At 39.8% G+C, this 16,673-nt stretch overlaps 1 protein-coding gene across 1 annotated transcript in view; it reads right to left on the bottom strand.

The window, feature by feature from the left end:
• The window catches only part of WDR49 (WD repeat domain 49), a 125,055-nt gene that overhangs the window by 8,973 nt on the left and 99,409 nt on the right, over positions 1 to 16,673 (bottom strand). Inside the window, exons 16-17 of the mRNA XM_045851169.1 lie at positions 14,893 to 15,002; positions 12,875 to 13,021 (exon numbers count right to left, since the gene is read on the bottom strand). Of these exons, the coding sequence (XP_045707125.1) occupies positions 12,875 to 13,021; positions 14,893 to 15,002 (257 nt within the window). The remainder of the gene's footprint in view (positions 1 to 12,874; positions 13,022 to 14,892; positions 15,003 to 16,673) is intronic.

The following is a 16,673-nucleotide window of genomic DNA, read 5'->3' on the forward strand; positions in this document are numbered from 1 at the left end:
CAGTTGTTCAATGAATACTAATTCAGATACTGCTCCAAAAGATCCTGCTGATGTAAATAAAGTCCCTAAATCAAGAGCCTTTGAGTAAGAAAGATTATGCTGCACCCAGCACACTTGCTCTCTCTCTAGAGCACACCCACGCTTTTCCCACTGCTTCCCCACTTCTTCTTCCCCCAGGTATGTTACCTGTGTCTTTCTTTCTCCTGATCTCCAAGGACCCTTCTTTTCCCTCTGTAACTTGTTTCCTGAGCCCACACAGCCCAGCTGGCTCATACCTTTCTGTGAATCTCTAAATAAACTTTCTCTTATAATTGGGAGGAAACAAAGGAAGATTATCCTGATAATCTGGTGAGCCAGATGTAGTCAATGGGAAGGTCAAAAGCAGAGCTAAAGCTTCCCTACGAGAGGAAAGAAATTCCACCACTGGGCAACAGTTTCTGCCTGGGCCCGGCTTGCCCATGATCTTCCCTTCATTTTGGACTTGGTCAGCCAGCCCTCACTGTCCTGTAAGCCAATTCCTTGTCATAAATTTCAATTCATGGTCTTGCTGTTTCTGCTTCCCAGAATCCTAACTGGTGTGCTTGCCATAAATACACTGTTTACCACAGGACAATTGCAAAGGGAGTGTTCTTATTGAGCCAAATAAACTGGCTTGCCAAGTTTCCTGTGGTTTGACTAGAATCTGTTAGATACTCCTTGAAAAGAAAGTTTGTTTTTATTTAAATAAACAGCTTATCTTAAAGCACCCTCCTCCTCCCACACAGGTGTTAGCAGAACCTCAGGGGTCAAATTTCTTGCTTTCTGGGCCCCACAACTCACTTAGAATCTTGGACAGTAGGTCTCTTAGACTGCAGACAACACATATGGATCCATGGGGTGTCATCCCTACTTCAAATCTTGTGTGTCCCCTCACACTCAAACCCAGTCACATGGCCCCACCTGGCCTGATTCCCAACACCCTTTTAAACTCATCTTGTACCAGTCTTCCTCTCTCTTACTCTGTTCCAACAAAACTGACTTTTTTGTCCCTGGAGCATGTTACCCTTATTCCCCCCTCAGCAGCTTTACACTCCTGTTCCCTGTCTTGGAATAATCTGCCCCCAATTCTTTGGGGACTACTTCTTCTTCCAGGATTCCGCTCACTGATGCTCCCCCCAACCCATCTTATCACATTATCTTGCTTCATTTTCTTCAGATCTCTTATCAATATCACTATCCAAACTTGATCTTCTTATAATGACTTATTCATTGTCTGTCTCTCTCCAGGTGATAAATTCACTGAGAGCAAAGCCTTTGTCTGCCTTTATGTCTCATATACCCCCAGCCCCCAGTATTGTGTCTTGTACATGGAAGCTGTTCAACAAACATATTTGCTGAATAAATGAAGAAACGAATGAAGATATCTCCAAACATGCCAAAGGGTGGGCTCTGTCCTCACACTTTGGAATTCTTGCATTCCAGAGACCTGAGGGCTCGGCTCACTCACTGTGATAGGAAGATGGTTCTTGGGTCATACCTCCGTATATCCATCCACTTGCCACAGCCCTCATTCTTCAACATCTAGCATTATGTATAACCATTCACATCCACTATGTCCTGCCGGGGAAAATATGATATTTCTACATTCATCACCTCTCTTGTTGGTTGACTGCCTGACAAGATTTGTTACGATGATAACAAAAGGTGTTCTTGAAGCAATAAAAATAAAAGATGTAGGAGTCATGAAGCTATTAAAAGATTTTCACTAAAAGAGAATGATTAAGTGATTTTAATGAAGTCAAGTTAATCTTTTGTCATCTAATTCTTCTCTTGCCCTCTGGCCACTAATCAAACGAACACTAGTGGCAAACCTCACGAAGGTGCCCTGCCAAGAAGGGACTTGGCAACTGTGTAAGTGTACTACTGAAATGACCAGCTGCTGTTAGTCTAAGTGTGTCCAGTATTCTGAAAGCCGTTTTTCAAATGTACATCCCCCATTCTATTTGAAGTCCTCTAAATAAGTGCTTCTCAAACTTTAATGGGCATTAAAAAAAAATCACCTAGAAATCTTGTTAAAATGCAGATTGTGAGTCAATGGATCTGAATTGAGGTCTGTGATGGATGCTACATTTCTAACATTTCTGGGTGGTGCCCGTGCTATTATCCACTGCCCACATTCTGATGTCAAGGTTCTTATTCCTAAATCTAGACTCTAGATCAGTATTGCCAAGCCATCATTGAACTTCATTTGTCAGCCAGGGAACAAAGCAACTGAGTGCTGAGGAATAATCACAATTCTGTAATACTCTTCATATGACTCTCAAGTGATTGTTACTCAGGACTTGTAGAAACTTCTTTTCCTTTAAAAAAAATCTCCATTTTTAACAGCTCTTTTTAGTTGACAACAAAATGGAAAGGTAGGTAAGATATTTCTCACTAATCTCCTTCTCCCAGGCATGAATAGCCTCCCCCAACATCAACATTATTCACCAGAAAGGTGCATGTTTTTTTTACCTAGGACGAATCTACATTGACACACCATAATCAACCCAAGTGCAGAGTTTATTTGAGGGTTGTATATTTGGGGGGTTTGGACATAAGGACAATGATATATATCCCTTATACCATCACACAGAGTATTTTCACTCTCCTACACAGTTCTCTGTTTCTCCCATTTATCTCGTCTCCCTCCACCCCTGGTAGCCACAGATTCTCTCACTTTCTCCATAGTTCTGCCTTTTCCAAAATGTCAGATAGTTGAAATCATACAGTGTGTATACCTTTTCAGATTCACTTTTTTTCACTCAGTAAAGGTCATATAAGATTCCTCCATGCTTTTCCATAGCTTAGTAGTTCATGTTTTTAATGCTGAATAATATCCCGTTGTCTGTATGGATCACAGCTTATTTTTCCATTATCTATTGCAGGACATCTTGGCAGCTTCCAGGTTTTGGTAATTGTGAATAAAGCTGCTATAAACATCCATGTGCATGGCTTTTCAACTCCTTTGGGTAAATAAATACCAAGGAGCATGATTGCTGGGCTGCATAAGAGGATGTTTAGTCTTGTAAGAAATCACCAGGTTGACTACCTGTCTGAGTTCGCATTCCCACCAGCAAAGTACAAGCGTTGCTGTCGCTCCACATGCTTATCAGCACACGGCATCGTCGGTGTTCAGGATTTTGGCCATGCTAACCGTGTGTAGCCATAATTCATGCTGTTTTACTTTGGAATTCCCCGATAAAATATTATGTGAAATAGCTGCCGAACCTTTTCAAAAATATCTTTCACATATAATGACTTCTGTTTTGTATGACCCAAATCTTAGTGGGTGCACGTGACTTTCAAGATGATTTGGTGCTACCATATCAGCACAGATATGAAATTACAGGAGGAATTTTTACTTCTAAAATGTCTCTGAGTTTTGTGCTGTTTCTGGATCTTTACTTATTTAAAATTCCCAAAGTGAATCATGTGTAGTAATATCTCATTTCATTTTTTATTTAATCTTTAGTGTATTTTTTCCATTGCCATTTTGTCCCCTTTTACTCCCCTCCCCCCAGCAATCACCCACCATGGTCAATGTCCCCAAGTCCTTTTCCCTTTTTGCTCTGTCCTTCCACCCACTCACTTCCCCCAGCACTAGCTGTCACCCTGCTCTCCATCCATGAGTCTGTCAATATCTTGTTTCCTACTCTAGATGAAAATATGTTTTCTTCTTGAATTTTAAACATTTGTTTAAGAAGGTTTTTATAATAGCAATGATGTTTTTATTGGTACTAGATTTAAAATTATATTCTAAAGCAAAGATATATTAAACTAAATTTTACTAAAGGTTTGTATGTATATCTTTCACCTGTAGTTTTAAGAACTATAGAGAGAAATTTTGCATTTCAATGGAAAACCATGTATTGTCAGGTGGTCAGATTCTACCTGAGTTACCATGTTTTTAAACTATCCTGCTATTTCTTTGTAAACTTCAAGCCACCAATGTGTATGTGGTCAAGGACTACCTGTCTCATCTGGTAGAGTTTGGATATACCTGCAAATTAGATTGGAAACTTACCTTGCACCAATTTTTAACCCTTACCAAATTTTCTTTTTTTTACTTTTTAATTTTTTTCCCAAATTTTCAATTCTTCTACTTTCCTACATCTGACTACAATCATCTAAACTAACTTTTCCAGCTCTCACATCTGACTAAACCTGAGAACTAAAACCCAAGAGTCCTTCCACTGCCTTCCTCTCAGGATCTCTCGGACTCTCTGGGACTCACCGATCTGAGCCACCACCTCACAGTTTATACAAGATCTGTCCAGAAGGTATCCAGCCATGTGATATGAAAAACAGAGACATTTCTTGAAGAAGACACAAGATAAAAGAAGCATTTACATAGGACAATGACGCCTCGGTCCCCCTCAACATAGGCACCTTGGGACCTCACACAGTTTTCCCAATTGCCATCTGCTGTCCCATCATATTTTCCTGAATCTCATTGACTATCTGAAATCTCTTCCCTTTCAAAGGGGATTTTAGTTTTGAGAAAAGCCAGAAGTCACAGGGCACCAAATCTGGGCTATAGGAGGGCTGAGTTACTTATGTGATTTGATATTTCACCAAAAAACTCCGCATGAGACATGATGCCTGAGTGAGTGAGCATGTTGTGATGAAGCTGCCAATCACCAGTTGCCCATAGCTACAGTTTTCTGAATCATCCAGTTTCCACAGAGGTATGTTCAAGCTTAATATAAAATTTGATGCAGATTCATTGCTCTACTCACTCAATTATTTTGAATGCAACAGCCACACAGCACGTATGCTCACTCAATGGTTTAAAGTCGGTGACGTCCTCATTGTTCACAAATGCACATTCCAGTCCACTCTCCTTGGCTGCCAGGTTACATCAATGTCACGCAAACTGTTCTCATTATATTAACAATGGCTGGGCACTTTCTGGACAAATCTGGTTGTTTTTCAAGTGGTTTTGCAGGAGTGACACCAACAAGAATCCCCAAAAGACATCTTGTTAGATCCTGCTTTGCTCCACCCAAGTTTATGATCACCTCTGAGTTGTTCAGTTATGAGAGTTTCCTTCATCGTGACAAAAGTGGGATGGCAAATGTTGAGCATTCCTGATCCCTGTGCCCCTGAAAAGTGGAAACAGTTAAGAAATGTCCCCACCATTTTTTTAGGTAAACAGAAATCAGCAAAGTAACATCTGCTCTCTCATATTCTGAGATGAGACCCTCTCTACCCTTCCTCACAAGTCTAATGAGACTTGTGAATTCGTTGACCTGCCTCTATCACAGTGCAGCCCCCTTCCTTTTCTTTGAAATGTTCTTCTTTAATGAATATTCCTTCCATTTCAATAGCCTAATTGAAATCATCTGAGTTCACCCCATTCATTCTGTCTTTGACAGAACACCACCAACAGAGCTCACCTGAGGTATCACCAATGCAGCATTTTCTCTGCACTGGAGGGTTTAAAGATTTACTAATTCAAAGTGAATTTATTGGTGAAACCTGACCTAGAGGCACTTCTAAGTAGATTTTTGAATCAGGCATATCAAAGAGGGGTTTCAAGCTGTTTGTGAATCTGCAGGGAACAACTTGGAAGCTAAAGAGAGTGTGAAAGACTTTTCAGCTTGAAAGGGAAGGAAACAGAACACAAAAGGATATTACAGACCCAGTAGGTAAGATTAAAAAGTCACCTGGGAATCACGAAGTGTTGGGAAACTGTCCCTAGTTCCAAAGTGATAGTTTTGAACACCGACACTAAATCTGGCAAAAAGCCTCTCATCACACCATTGCCAGATAACTTCTGCACACTGTAATTATGGTGACTGCAGGGATGCAGGCAAAATGCAGCACAAAGACTTAAGGGACACTGTGTAATGGCAGAGTGAGTGGATAGATCGGTAACTGAGATTTTTTAAAGTTCTCTTTTGTAATAACAATTTTTAAATTGAGCAGTATTATATTGAAAACGAAATGAACAATTTTAAATAAATGATAATATTATCATAAAATGGCTGGTTTTAGAAATCAGCATAAGAATAGGCTGCCTAGTAAATACAATTTGTACAGAATTTGAACAAGGAAAGCTGCACCATGAAATATTAATAACGTGGACATTTCCTATCTAGGGTCCATCTTTTACTAGCTATGTGAAATTATGTAAATTATTTAAACTCTTTGTGTCTCTGTCATAGAGTGTCATCGACTTTTTATTCAGAACAGTAGGGACAATAACTATTCCTATATCATAGAGCTACTTAGGGGAACAGCAATAAAATATTATCGACAAAGAAAATGCATCAAACTTTCATTCGGTGTCAGGCCCTGTACTAAGTCCATCACATGGGTTATTTCACTTAACATCCATCATAACACTATGAGAGTAGTATCTAATGTAATGCCCATTCTTAGTTAAAGGAACTATTCCAGGCCATATAGCTAGTAAGTGGTAGAGTCTTGACTTGAAGCCAGGCATATGCTGAAAATTTTGCCTCTACAGTTTTATTGTCTTGAGTGTTCCAAGTTTTATTCCCTCTATAAACAGAAATCCTCCCAAAAGACACCTGTAACCATTAACACCTTATAACACAGCAGAAATAATGACTGCAATTTCAAAGGTTACAAAATAATGTAAAGAAACCAGAGTGGGATGAAAAAGCATGAAGAGCCAGGTGAGTGATAATATGCCAGTTATCAATTTTCTGGACCTAAGCTCCAAAGTCACTCTTCACTGCTTGCTCTGTGATAACTGGAGTCTTGCAGATATTTCTCCTTTGCCCATGGGTGTGATGTTGAGCTCTGTCACTAGAGGGCACTGGAGAGACACTGAAGGAGAAATGGATTTCTCTTTCAAGCAGTTGCTCCTGTCACCAAACTCCTGTAGCACAGTTTTTCCAGCTCTAGGTTCCTATAGAATGAGTTACCCAGTCCCAAGCTCCTCCAGCTCCACACTCCAGTCATGTAGATATGGCTTCCCCAGAGCCCAGAGCCCGAAGCTTCCATTGTCACCCTCTTGGATAGCTTTGCAGCAGAATGCCACCTGTCTGGCACCGCCCAGAGAATGGCTCTCCATAATACCCCAAGAGGCAAGCAGAGTGTGACTACCTGTGCATGGCTTCCGCTGCACACCTGTGAAGGCTTTGCAGTGAGTTCTGAGATATGGCACCTCCCTGTGCATGGCTACCCCAGCACCCCTCAAAGCAGACTTCCAGCAAGTTCTACCTGCTGGGTGGGCATCTTCTTTGGTCTCTTTGTCTCAGAACTTTACACCTGCTATTCCTGTGTTCTTTAAAGCTCTCTTTACTTCTTACTAGCCAATTTTCTATAACACTCATATATCTAAAATCAGAAAAAAAGTTCATTTAAAAATAAAATTAATTCTAAAATAATTTCTTGCCTGAAGTTGCTCATTAGTTGCCCTTCTTTTACTTCCCTTTCTACTTCAGCCAGTTTTTCAAGAAGTGTTAGCTTTTACTGGTAGACATCCCATGGACATGTCCATCTCAACATAGTCTAAAAACTAACTTTAAACCACCTTCTTCTCCTGTATTTTCTCTCTCAAAAATAGTTTCTTTTTTGACATAATTATCCAAGCTAGAAGCCTGATAGTCATATATGTCTTCACAGCTCATCAGGTCACATAATCCTTTCAGTTATTTTTCCTGAACATTTTTCAAATTAGTGCTTCCTTTCTGGGGCCTCCTTATTGTCAAAGGAATAATAGATGCCATTTCATGAATGTTCAGTACATGCTGGTCATTGTGCTAAAATTAACCCCCACAACTCTAAGAAGGAAGTATCATTGTCCTGCATTTTGCAGATGGGAAAATTGGGACCTAATAGCTCATGTAATTTATCCAGACATAGACAGCTAGGAAAAGGTAAAATGAGGGCTCAAAAGCAGGCAGCTCTTTGTGAACAAGTCCCCACTACTATAACATGCTGCCTTCAGTCTGGTCCCATTGAGCTGCATCCACTACACTGTTCCCTGAAAGCTCCCTAAAATGCAAATCTGGTCAGGTCACTTTTCTGTTTTAAATATTTCAACAGGAATTTTATTTCTGGATAGGATTTAATAAGTAATAACAGGCCATTCTTTTCTTTGACTAGATAGGAAAAAAACAACAGCAAAAAGAACCCGGTAAATTATAGAAATAAAGTTTTAAAGCCATCATAGAGCTGTGGAAGCAAAGATTATCAAATTAAAAATCTAGAGATGTATAACCCTTCTTAGATGAGCTGAGATTGCTACGTATTTTCTTCCCTCTGGGGACTTACCATGCTTGGGCATTTCTGAGAAACGGGCTTACCATAGACAGAGAGGCTATTCTAAGGGAAAGCAAAATTAGAAATGCTTTTGATGACTGTGTGGGTTGGTGTGATGTATTGGAATCTAGAGAAATTTCATAGCTGTGGCCAGCATTCCCCATAGGGTACATCCTGAGTGCTGGGGTGGAGTGGGAGGCGGTGGGTCGGACTGGAGAGGCAGTGCAAGGCTTCCTGCAGTCTTGCACTTCGGAGACAACATCCCACTAGAGGGAGAGGTCTAAAACAGACAGACATTTGACATAGGAGTGAACTAACGATTACTAAAGCTGTAACCCAGTACTGACCAAGTTCAGTTTCTAATGGGATTAACGTGCTTGGCCCCTCATGCTCCCTGTTGAACTAAGGAAAGGGGCATCTGGGAGAAAATACCATCAGTTTTGGTATCATAGATCTCTTATACATAATTTCTGTCATTTAATAAAAACTGGACAAAAATTACAAGATTTACAAAGAAGGAGGAAAATGTGACCAATAACAAAGAGGAAAAAGTGGGCATTAGAAGCAGACACAAGGATCGTGTAGATATTGATGTTAGCAGACCAGGACTTTAAAATTACTGTTATAAGTGTGTTTTAAAAAACAGAAAAAAAATTAGAAAAACTGGATGAAAACATGAGTAGTTTCAACTGAGAATATATAAAAGATGTTCAAATGACTTTATAGAATTGAATATATATACATAATCTGAAAATGGGAACTGATCACAAAGGGGTTAAAAGCACATTGGCAAACACAGGATGACTGAATGCAAAGACAAGTCAATACAAAATATCCAGAATGAAGCTTGACCCTGGCTGAGTAACTTGGTTGGTTAGAGCATTTTCCTGACATGCCAAGGTTGTAGGTTCAAGCCCCATTCAGGGCACTTAAAAGAATCAACCAATGAATGCATAAATAAGTGGGAAACAAATAGATTTCTCTCTCCCTCCCTCCCTCCTTCACATCAGCCTCTGTTTCTCTAAAATCAATCAATAAAAAAAATTTAATGAAGCCCAGAGAGAAAATAAAATAGAAAGAAGAACATAGAGAACATTTGTTACATTCTGAAAATCTAATGTGTATAATTGCAATCCTAGAAGTAGAGGAGAGTGGGAATTCAAAAGAAATAATATTTCAAAAGATAATGGTTGAGAATTATCCAAAATTGAAGAAAGGTGCATTTAAGAATTCCTATCACCCCAAGCAGTATAAATACAGCGAAAAATAAATTTATACTCATCATGATAAAACTTCTGAAATGTAAGATAAAGAGAAAAACCTTAAATCAACCAGAAAAAAAAGATACTATGTTCAAAGGAGCAATAATAATATTAAGAGCTAGATTCTTAAAAGGACTATGAGAGCAAGGAAACAATGGGATGAGATCTTTCAGGAGTTGAAATTTTTAAAAATCCTGCTATCTAGAGTTGTAAACTCAGTGATAATATCCTGCCAAAGTAAAAATAAAGTAAATGCATATTTAAGAAACAGAGAAGCTAAAAAAACTTACTCATCAGCAGCTCCACATCATAAGAAAAATTGCAGAAAATTCTTAAGTCTGAAAATAATCAGACAGAAACCTTTACCACGAGAAGAAATAAAGACCACAAGAAAGACTATTATAGCTTCTAATCATTAGAAGAATAAAATAGATATTAAAAATGAAGAATTCATAGAAGACATAAAATAGGGTAATTGAGAATATTTGATGAAAACATTCTGATGAATCCTCAGTTCTAGTAAAATAAATACCAAGGTCCTTAGCACACAGTCAACTAAGTGCTCCCTGACCTGACCCCATTTACCTATCTAGCCTTTATTCTTATCACACCCCTTCCAGACCCCAGCTATCCGGAAGTATCTGTAGCTAACTCCCTTAGCATACTTTGTCTCCCATCCCACCCTATATCTACATATGCTACTCCTTTGCCAGAAATATCATCCCCCTTTTTTCTTACCTGAGTAATGCCAACTTAGCATTTAATATCCAATTCAGGCATAATCCGGTTTCTCTGAAAAACCATCTATGAATCTCCACATAGTCTCTATCTCTCCTTGGCGGTGCTTACCTCTATCATGGCCCTTGTTGTAAAACATAATTAGATCTGTTTTGTATTTGTTTTGTTAATCTCTCTACTTCTCCAACTCATCCTCAGGATTTTTGAAAACTAGGCCTCTGTGTGTGTTATCTCTGTGTCTCCAGCATCCAGCACGGGGTCTAACTCAGAGAAGGTTAGGAAAATATCTAGCTTAGGAAAGGTTCAATATATGAGCACACATTATTTCAGTGTCAGCTAGTTGAATACTTTATGACATCACTACACAGAGCATGTTGCAATCTCCTTCCATCTTCCACACCTTTACTTCTAAATGGCACACCTGCACGTCAAACTCAACACATTCCAGACTCAACTCAACTTTTGGGTGTCAAACTCAGTGACCGGGTCACCATCCGGTCAGCCATGGCAGCCAACTTGGAGTCATTTGGACTTCTGCCCTACCTCATCTTTGATGTATCTGTTCTTACACTGTTTCCTTGATACTGACTTCCTGTTCCCCTCCCACGCCTTTGAACTGCTACTCATTCCAAGTCCCAACTCAGATGCTACCTCCATTCTGAATTCCTTCCTGTGCCCGAGCCAGAGCTAACCTGGCTTCCTCCTTAGTGCTTCGGTAGAACCTCATCTGTGGGGACCTGTGTCGTGCACGCTGTTGTCCTCAATAGTTTGCCTCTATCTCTCCCTCAGTCAGTGAAATAGATGAAAAAGGAATTACTGTCACTTGCAGAGAAGGCAAAGGAAGAAAAGCTGAAGAAAAAATTTTTAAAAGCAATAGAGAAAAAACCATCTTTTCAAAACTGTGTGGGAATTACAGGAAATTTTAAAATTAAGAAATCCGGGAAAAAAATTCTCTTTGAAAATGTTATTAGAGTCTTTTAGGTATTTTAGGTGTTTCCATCCAGCCATCTGCCCCACCTGCCCATACACATTCTCCCTGTGCCTCAGGAGAATTCATCTGGGGATGAAGGAAAACAAAAATACAAGCTTCCTCACGTAAACAGGCATTCACAGGGCCGAGGAGAGGAGCTGGCGGCCCTGACTGCTGAGCTCTCCGACTTCCTGGTCCCCGCCTTGGGAATGCTCCCCGCGTCCCATTTCTCCTGCCTCAGCTCTGACTCCTGCCTCCATCCTGGTTTCCTCCTGTGTTCGAGTTCTACGTCTCAACTATCTTTACTCTCTGTCCTGGCTCTCTCTGAAGCCTTCTAACTGTCTGCTCCCCAGATTCTCTTCTGTCTGTGACGCAGAAGGACAAGATTAATACCCCCCATATTTATTCTTCAAGAGGAATCACCCTGGGAAAAACAATAGGCTGATAGACTGAAAGCCCTTTGAGAGGCACTAACAGTTATTTAGAGCCTTAACATTTATGGATTCACGTTTTTAAAAGGAATGAGCACAAGTCATAGATGACCCTCGTGAGAGCAAATAAATGATTGTAAATTTAGAAAAGAGAAGCTCTGAGAAAAGGCAAAGGAAGTGGTAATAATTAGAGCAGAAACTCTGGCGATAAGGAATGACAACTGTACCTTGCTCACAAGTGGAATTTCCGAGAACAAAATGTGGACCAGCTGTTCTCCCTTTCCACAGGAAACCGGTCAGAGATGAGAGCCCTGACCTTCCTCAAGTGTGGATGTGAAGAAATGCCTTCCTCCTACAGTGTTAGTATTTCTCAAGGATGATGCTGAATTCCCCCCATCTCGGAGGATGTGAAAAGTTTAGAAAGCTCCGATCTCAGGAGATGGTTTGACTGCAGTTCTAATCTTTTGTTTATTACAAGTTGAAACTTGTACTTTTCATTAATTATTTTAAATGAGCTCCCTGCAGAGTCCATATGCTTTCTGAGTGCCTCATTGAGAATCGGGCTGTGCCGTCTACTCCCGCTGCCTACGCCTCTGTACGGGTAGCAATTTTGCACAGAAATTATTCTTCAAATTCTTAAAAACTCTGAAGCCTATAACAGCATGAAAAATAGAGCATTCCTTTACACATAACATTTCCAAATCTTGAGAGATCATTCACTTGTGTTTCCCAAGTTTAGCTTTCTTGTCCTCTCATCATATTGGCCCAGCACTGCAGCTGGAAGTCTCTAAGACAATACATTCTAAGTAGCCTCTATTTATAGTGTTTTACATAGAAAGAACAAAACCAGGTTGTCAGAGACTCTTCTAGCAATCCTGTGATGTCTCTTGGGTGTAAGTTTTGAAAATTAAGATTACTTGAAGGGAGGCCTTCCCATCCACGGCAACTCATAATACATCTTTGTGCCATTCTGACTTGAGAAAAGTGACAAAATAAAAAATATTCTTTTTATGTATCCTAGGCTGTTGCTGTCCTTTCTGGGAGCTTGGGTCAGCAGCTGAGCTATAAATCTTAGCAGTCAAGCCACACTTCATTGCACGACAGCCTAGAAGGCATACTGTTTTTGCTTTTGTGTGCTTCTACTTTATTTTTCTAATGGATTGAGTTTCATAGGGAGAGATGGTGGAAGTGTATGAGGGCTGCAGACTTACTCGCAGAAGGTGATGGGTCCTCTGGAATTTGGGGACACTCCTTCTCTGGCTCTTCCCTAAAGTATTTCTCAGGGTCTAGAAGAAAAGCTGGTTTATGCACTTCAGGCAGCTCTTTCAGAGCTCCGATGCTTAATGACCTAAATACGCCTTCGCAGCAGCAGGTTTTAGGGCAAGATAGAAATAAAAGCAGGATATCATTAATTCCTCAAAAGGAGCCAGGACATTTCCAAGTTCATTCTTTTAGTTTAACCTTCCTGTTCCTCAGCTGGTACAGCTGCAGTCATCAGCATAGCCTGCAGACACAGCTGTTCACAGCAAAAATCTGTGGTTCTGTCATTCAACGAGACCAAAATCAAGTCAGGGCTCCCCAACTCCTTTATTTTTTATCTTGTATTCTTTTGTTATTCCCCCCCCCCCAAAAAAATGAGTATTTAACAGTTTTGGAAAAGCTCCAGTTTCTCTTTTATCTATGAGAATATTGTATCACTTGTGACAGAAAATCTACTTTTTAAGCATTTAAATTAAGAACATCTCTAACTGTCTGAATTTACAGGTACTTTTTCATTTGGCTAACATGTACACCAGGGCTGTGTTGTTGTATTTATGATGCATACAATGAGACAATGGAAAGGAAGGCTCTTTTCATCATACCCTTAAAAGCAAAGTCTTGGACAAAGTGAAAACGTTTTCTTTTCGCTATGGAAGCTTCATTCAAGATGTGGTTTCCTGTTTGGTTGGTAGCTCTGGGATGGTGGGAACTATGCTTTTGTCATTGTGGAGGCTCAGTGTCCAGGAAAAGTGAGCTCACACAGATTCAGATCCAGCTGTGGGACAGGCCCTGCGGGACATCAATGGCTCTCCAACCTCCCCGGGTTTCACAGTCCCCTGGAGGGCTTGCTAAAGCATGAACTGCTTTGCAGCCCTCCATTTCTTATGCAGTAGGGTAGGGTGGGACCTCGGCAGTGACATTTTTAAGTTCCAGGTAATGCTGATGCTGCTAGGCCAGGGAACAGAGTTCAAGAAAGAATGTGTTATGCCAAACCAAAGGAGGAATCCCCACAGCTTGTAAACTAGCATTGTGTGCTTCTGACAGATAAGGAAATAGAGAAGGGCCCCAAGATGCTTTAATAACTTGCCTAAATCTACACAGCCAGTAAACAGGAGACCTTGGACTTAAGCTCAGATATGTTTCACTCCAAAGATCGAGCCCCAAGGAATAATAATAATGATAATAACAACTACAATAATAATATTGCTAACAAAATTGCATTGAGTTTCTGTAACATGCCGGGCACTGGTTCTCAGTGCTTCACACGAAGTATCTCTTATAATCCTGACCAAAAAAATCCTATGGAGGAGATCAGTTTATAAATGTGTACTGAATGCTAACAAATAATGATGTGACTTTTGAGAGCATATTTCAACAGGAATTCTAAAATTAAAATATCTGCTCTATGAAAGCGCAGCTTCCCCTAGGACACAAGGTGAAAAAAAGATCAGTAGTGTGTGAAATAGTCTCATTATATGATGGAGCTTTGGGAGATTCTCACTACACTTCTAAATAATACACTTCAAGGTAATAATGATTCTTTTGTTTGCATTAACTTTTTTTGTAATTCTTTTCCTGGTCAGTCAATAACTAATGCATCATTTTGTGTGGCTTTGGGCTTCCTGAGAGCAAAATTAGCATTTATTCATTTTCATCTCTTCAACACTTGGGGGAAAGAATTAACATCTGTGTCAGCTCTATTTCAGGAACTATAGTAAGCATCTGACATGTGTTTCCGGGTTTAGATCTTACACTTCTGCCACTTGTATGTACATTGTGCAGCCTCGGACAAGTCACATGAAGTCGCTAAGCCTCATTGTCCTCTTTTGTGAAGTGGGGATCACAGGACCACACTTTCAAGTTTATTAAAGAATACCAATATCCCTGCACTCGGAGTGGCTACTTGTCTTATTCATACCAATCGATAAAATGATAACACTATAAAAATAGATCAATGGTGATTACTTACTGGATGGTTTTTGTATAACTTCACTGCTGTAAACATTATGTGCTTTTTGCTTATATACGGTTCTTTTCTTATATTTTATACCTAAATTTATGACTTCTGATGGTCTGACACTGGAAGAAAATAATTCATGGTGAAATAAAATGAACCACAAAGGATGAACAGACACTTCCTGGTTATAAATACATTTTTCACTTTGACAAAAAGAAAAAAACTCTATCTCGTGGACCTACATAGTGACATTGGTTTACACCAAACAAGCCAAATCATTGAATAAAATGCCTGCTAGCTATGTGACAACATAAAATGGTAAGAGCTAGAGAAGCCCAGAGGCTAGTTAAAGCAAAGATGCTGTCCTCAATGCGGACTGGTAGGTCAGAGAAAAGCCATGCAGAAGGAAAGGAATAGAAACACACACAATGCTTGCCCTGGGTGCCAGCTATATGGGATAATCAGAGGGACGTGTCTAAAACTCCTGTATGCTATGTCAAGCCTACATCTTCACTTACGGTATATAAAATTCAGGAAAATCCAGTATTTTTGAGGACTGTCATACAAATCTATAAGAAAAATTTAGATTCTCTTGAATCCAAGGAAAAAAATTATCAAAAAAACAGAGAGTGAAATCACTATATAGTTGTATATAATTCTGGTCAGAAAACAAAAAATGGTCTCGAATATATTTATCACTCACTGTCACAGACCTCAGCCTTAACAGCTACAAATTTCATTGCCCAGAACTTGACTCCTTAGCTTGTTCTGGTATATGACAGTTTCTCAGATGTTCCTTGTTTTTCATGACCTAGGAAATTTTGAAGAAAACTTGTCATATTTTTTGTAGCATGTCCTTCAATTTAGATGTGTCTGATATTTTTCTTAAGGTTAGAGGGGGCCATGGTTGTTGGGAGGAAAACAACAAGGTGAAGTGCTATTCTCATCATACCTCATCAGGGGAACACGCTGTCAACCGGACGGAGTGCTGTAAGTCACCACCTGGCCAAGGTGATGTTTGCCAGCTTCTGCACTGGCGTTTAAATTGTTTCCCTTTCTTTCTATACACGCTTCTCTAGAAGCAAGTTTCTAAGCATAGCCCATGCTTACAAAAGGAGGAGGAGGAGAACTCTACTTCCTTGACTGGTGGGAGTATCTACATAAGGTTTTGTTTTGATTTTTTTTTTGGAGTTATAGAGTGTTTTTTCTGTAGGAAAATTTTGCCATCCAAAATATTTGTAGATAACACTGGGTAGAAAAGACTTACTCTCTATTGTTTTAGAATAAGAATAAAGATCAATGAAAGAGACCTCTGAAAATGGATCAGTTTGACTTAATGTTAGAGTCATTCTCCAATAAAGAATGGTTTAATTGCAGGGACAGCTATCTGAAGGCAGGTGGCAGTTTTCCCCCAAAAAGCACACTGGAATGGCCTCTCTCGTAACATGCCATCTCCTATGAATAAAAACATAGTATTTAGCCAGTATCTGGGCTTTGAAGACAAGAATGATGGTATCATTAAATAAGAGAGCCCTCAATTGGTTGAGCATCTTCCTACAAACCAAAAGGTTGCCAGATTGATTCCCGGTGACAGCACATGCCTGGGCTATGGGTTCGGCCCAAGGTCGAGTCCCAAGTCGGGGTGTGTACAAGAGGCAACTGATCGATGTTTCTCTCTTTCTCTTTCTCCCTTCCTTGCCCCCTCTCTAAAAAATAAATTAATTAATTATAAGAAACATTGGTAAGAGAATCTGTAAGAGTGAAAAGTGGTGGTAGATACAGGAAGGATAGAG

Source organism: Phyllostomus hastatus, unplaced genomic scaffold (assembly GCF_019186645.2).
Source record: "Phyllostomus hastatus isolate PE091 unplaced genomic scaffold, TTU_PhHast_1.1 phas_contig_86, whole genome shotgun sequence".
In the NCBI taxonomy this organism is placed as follows: Eukaryota; Metazoa; Chordata; class Mammalia; order Chiroptera; family Phyllostomidae; genus Phyllostomus; species Phyllostomus hastatus.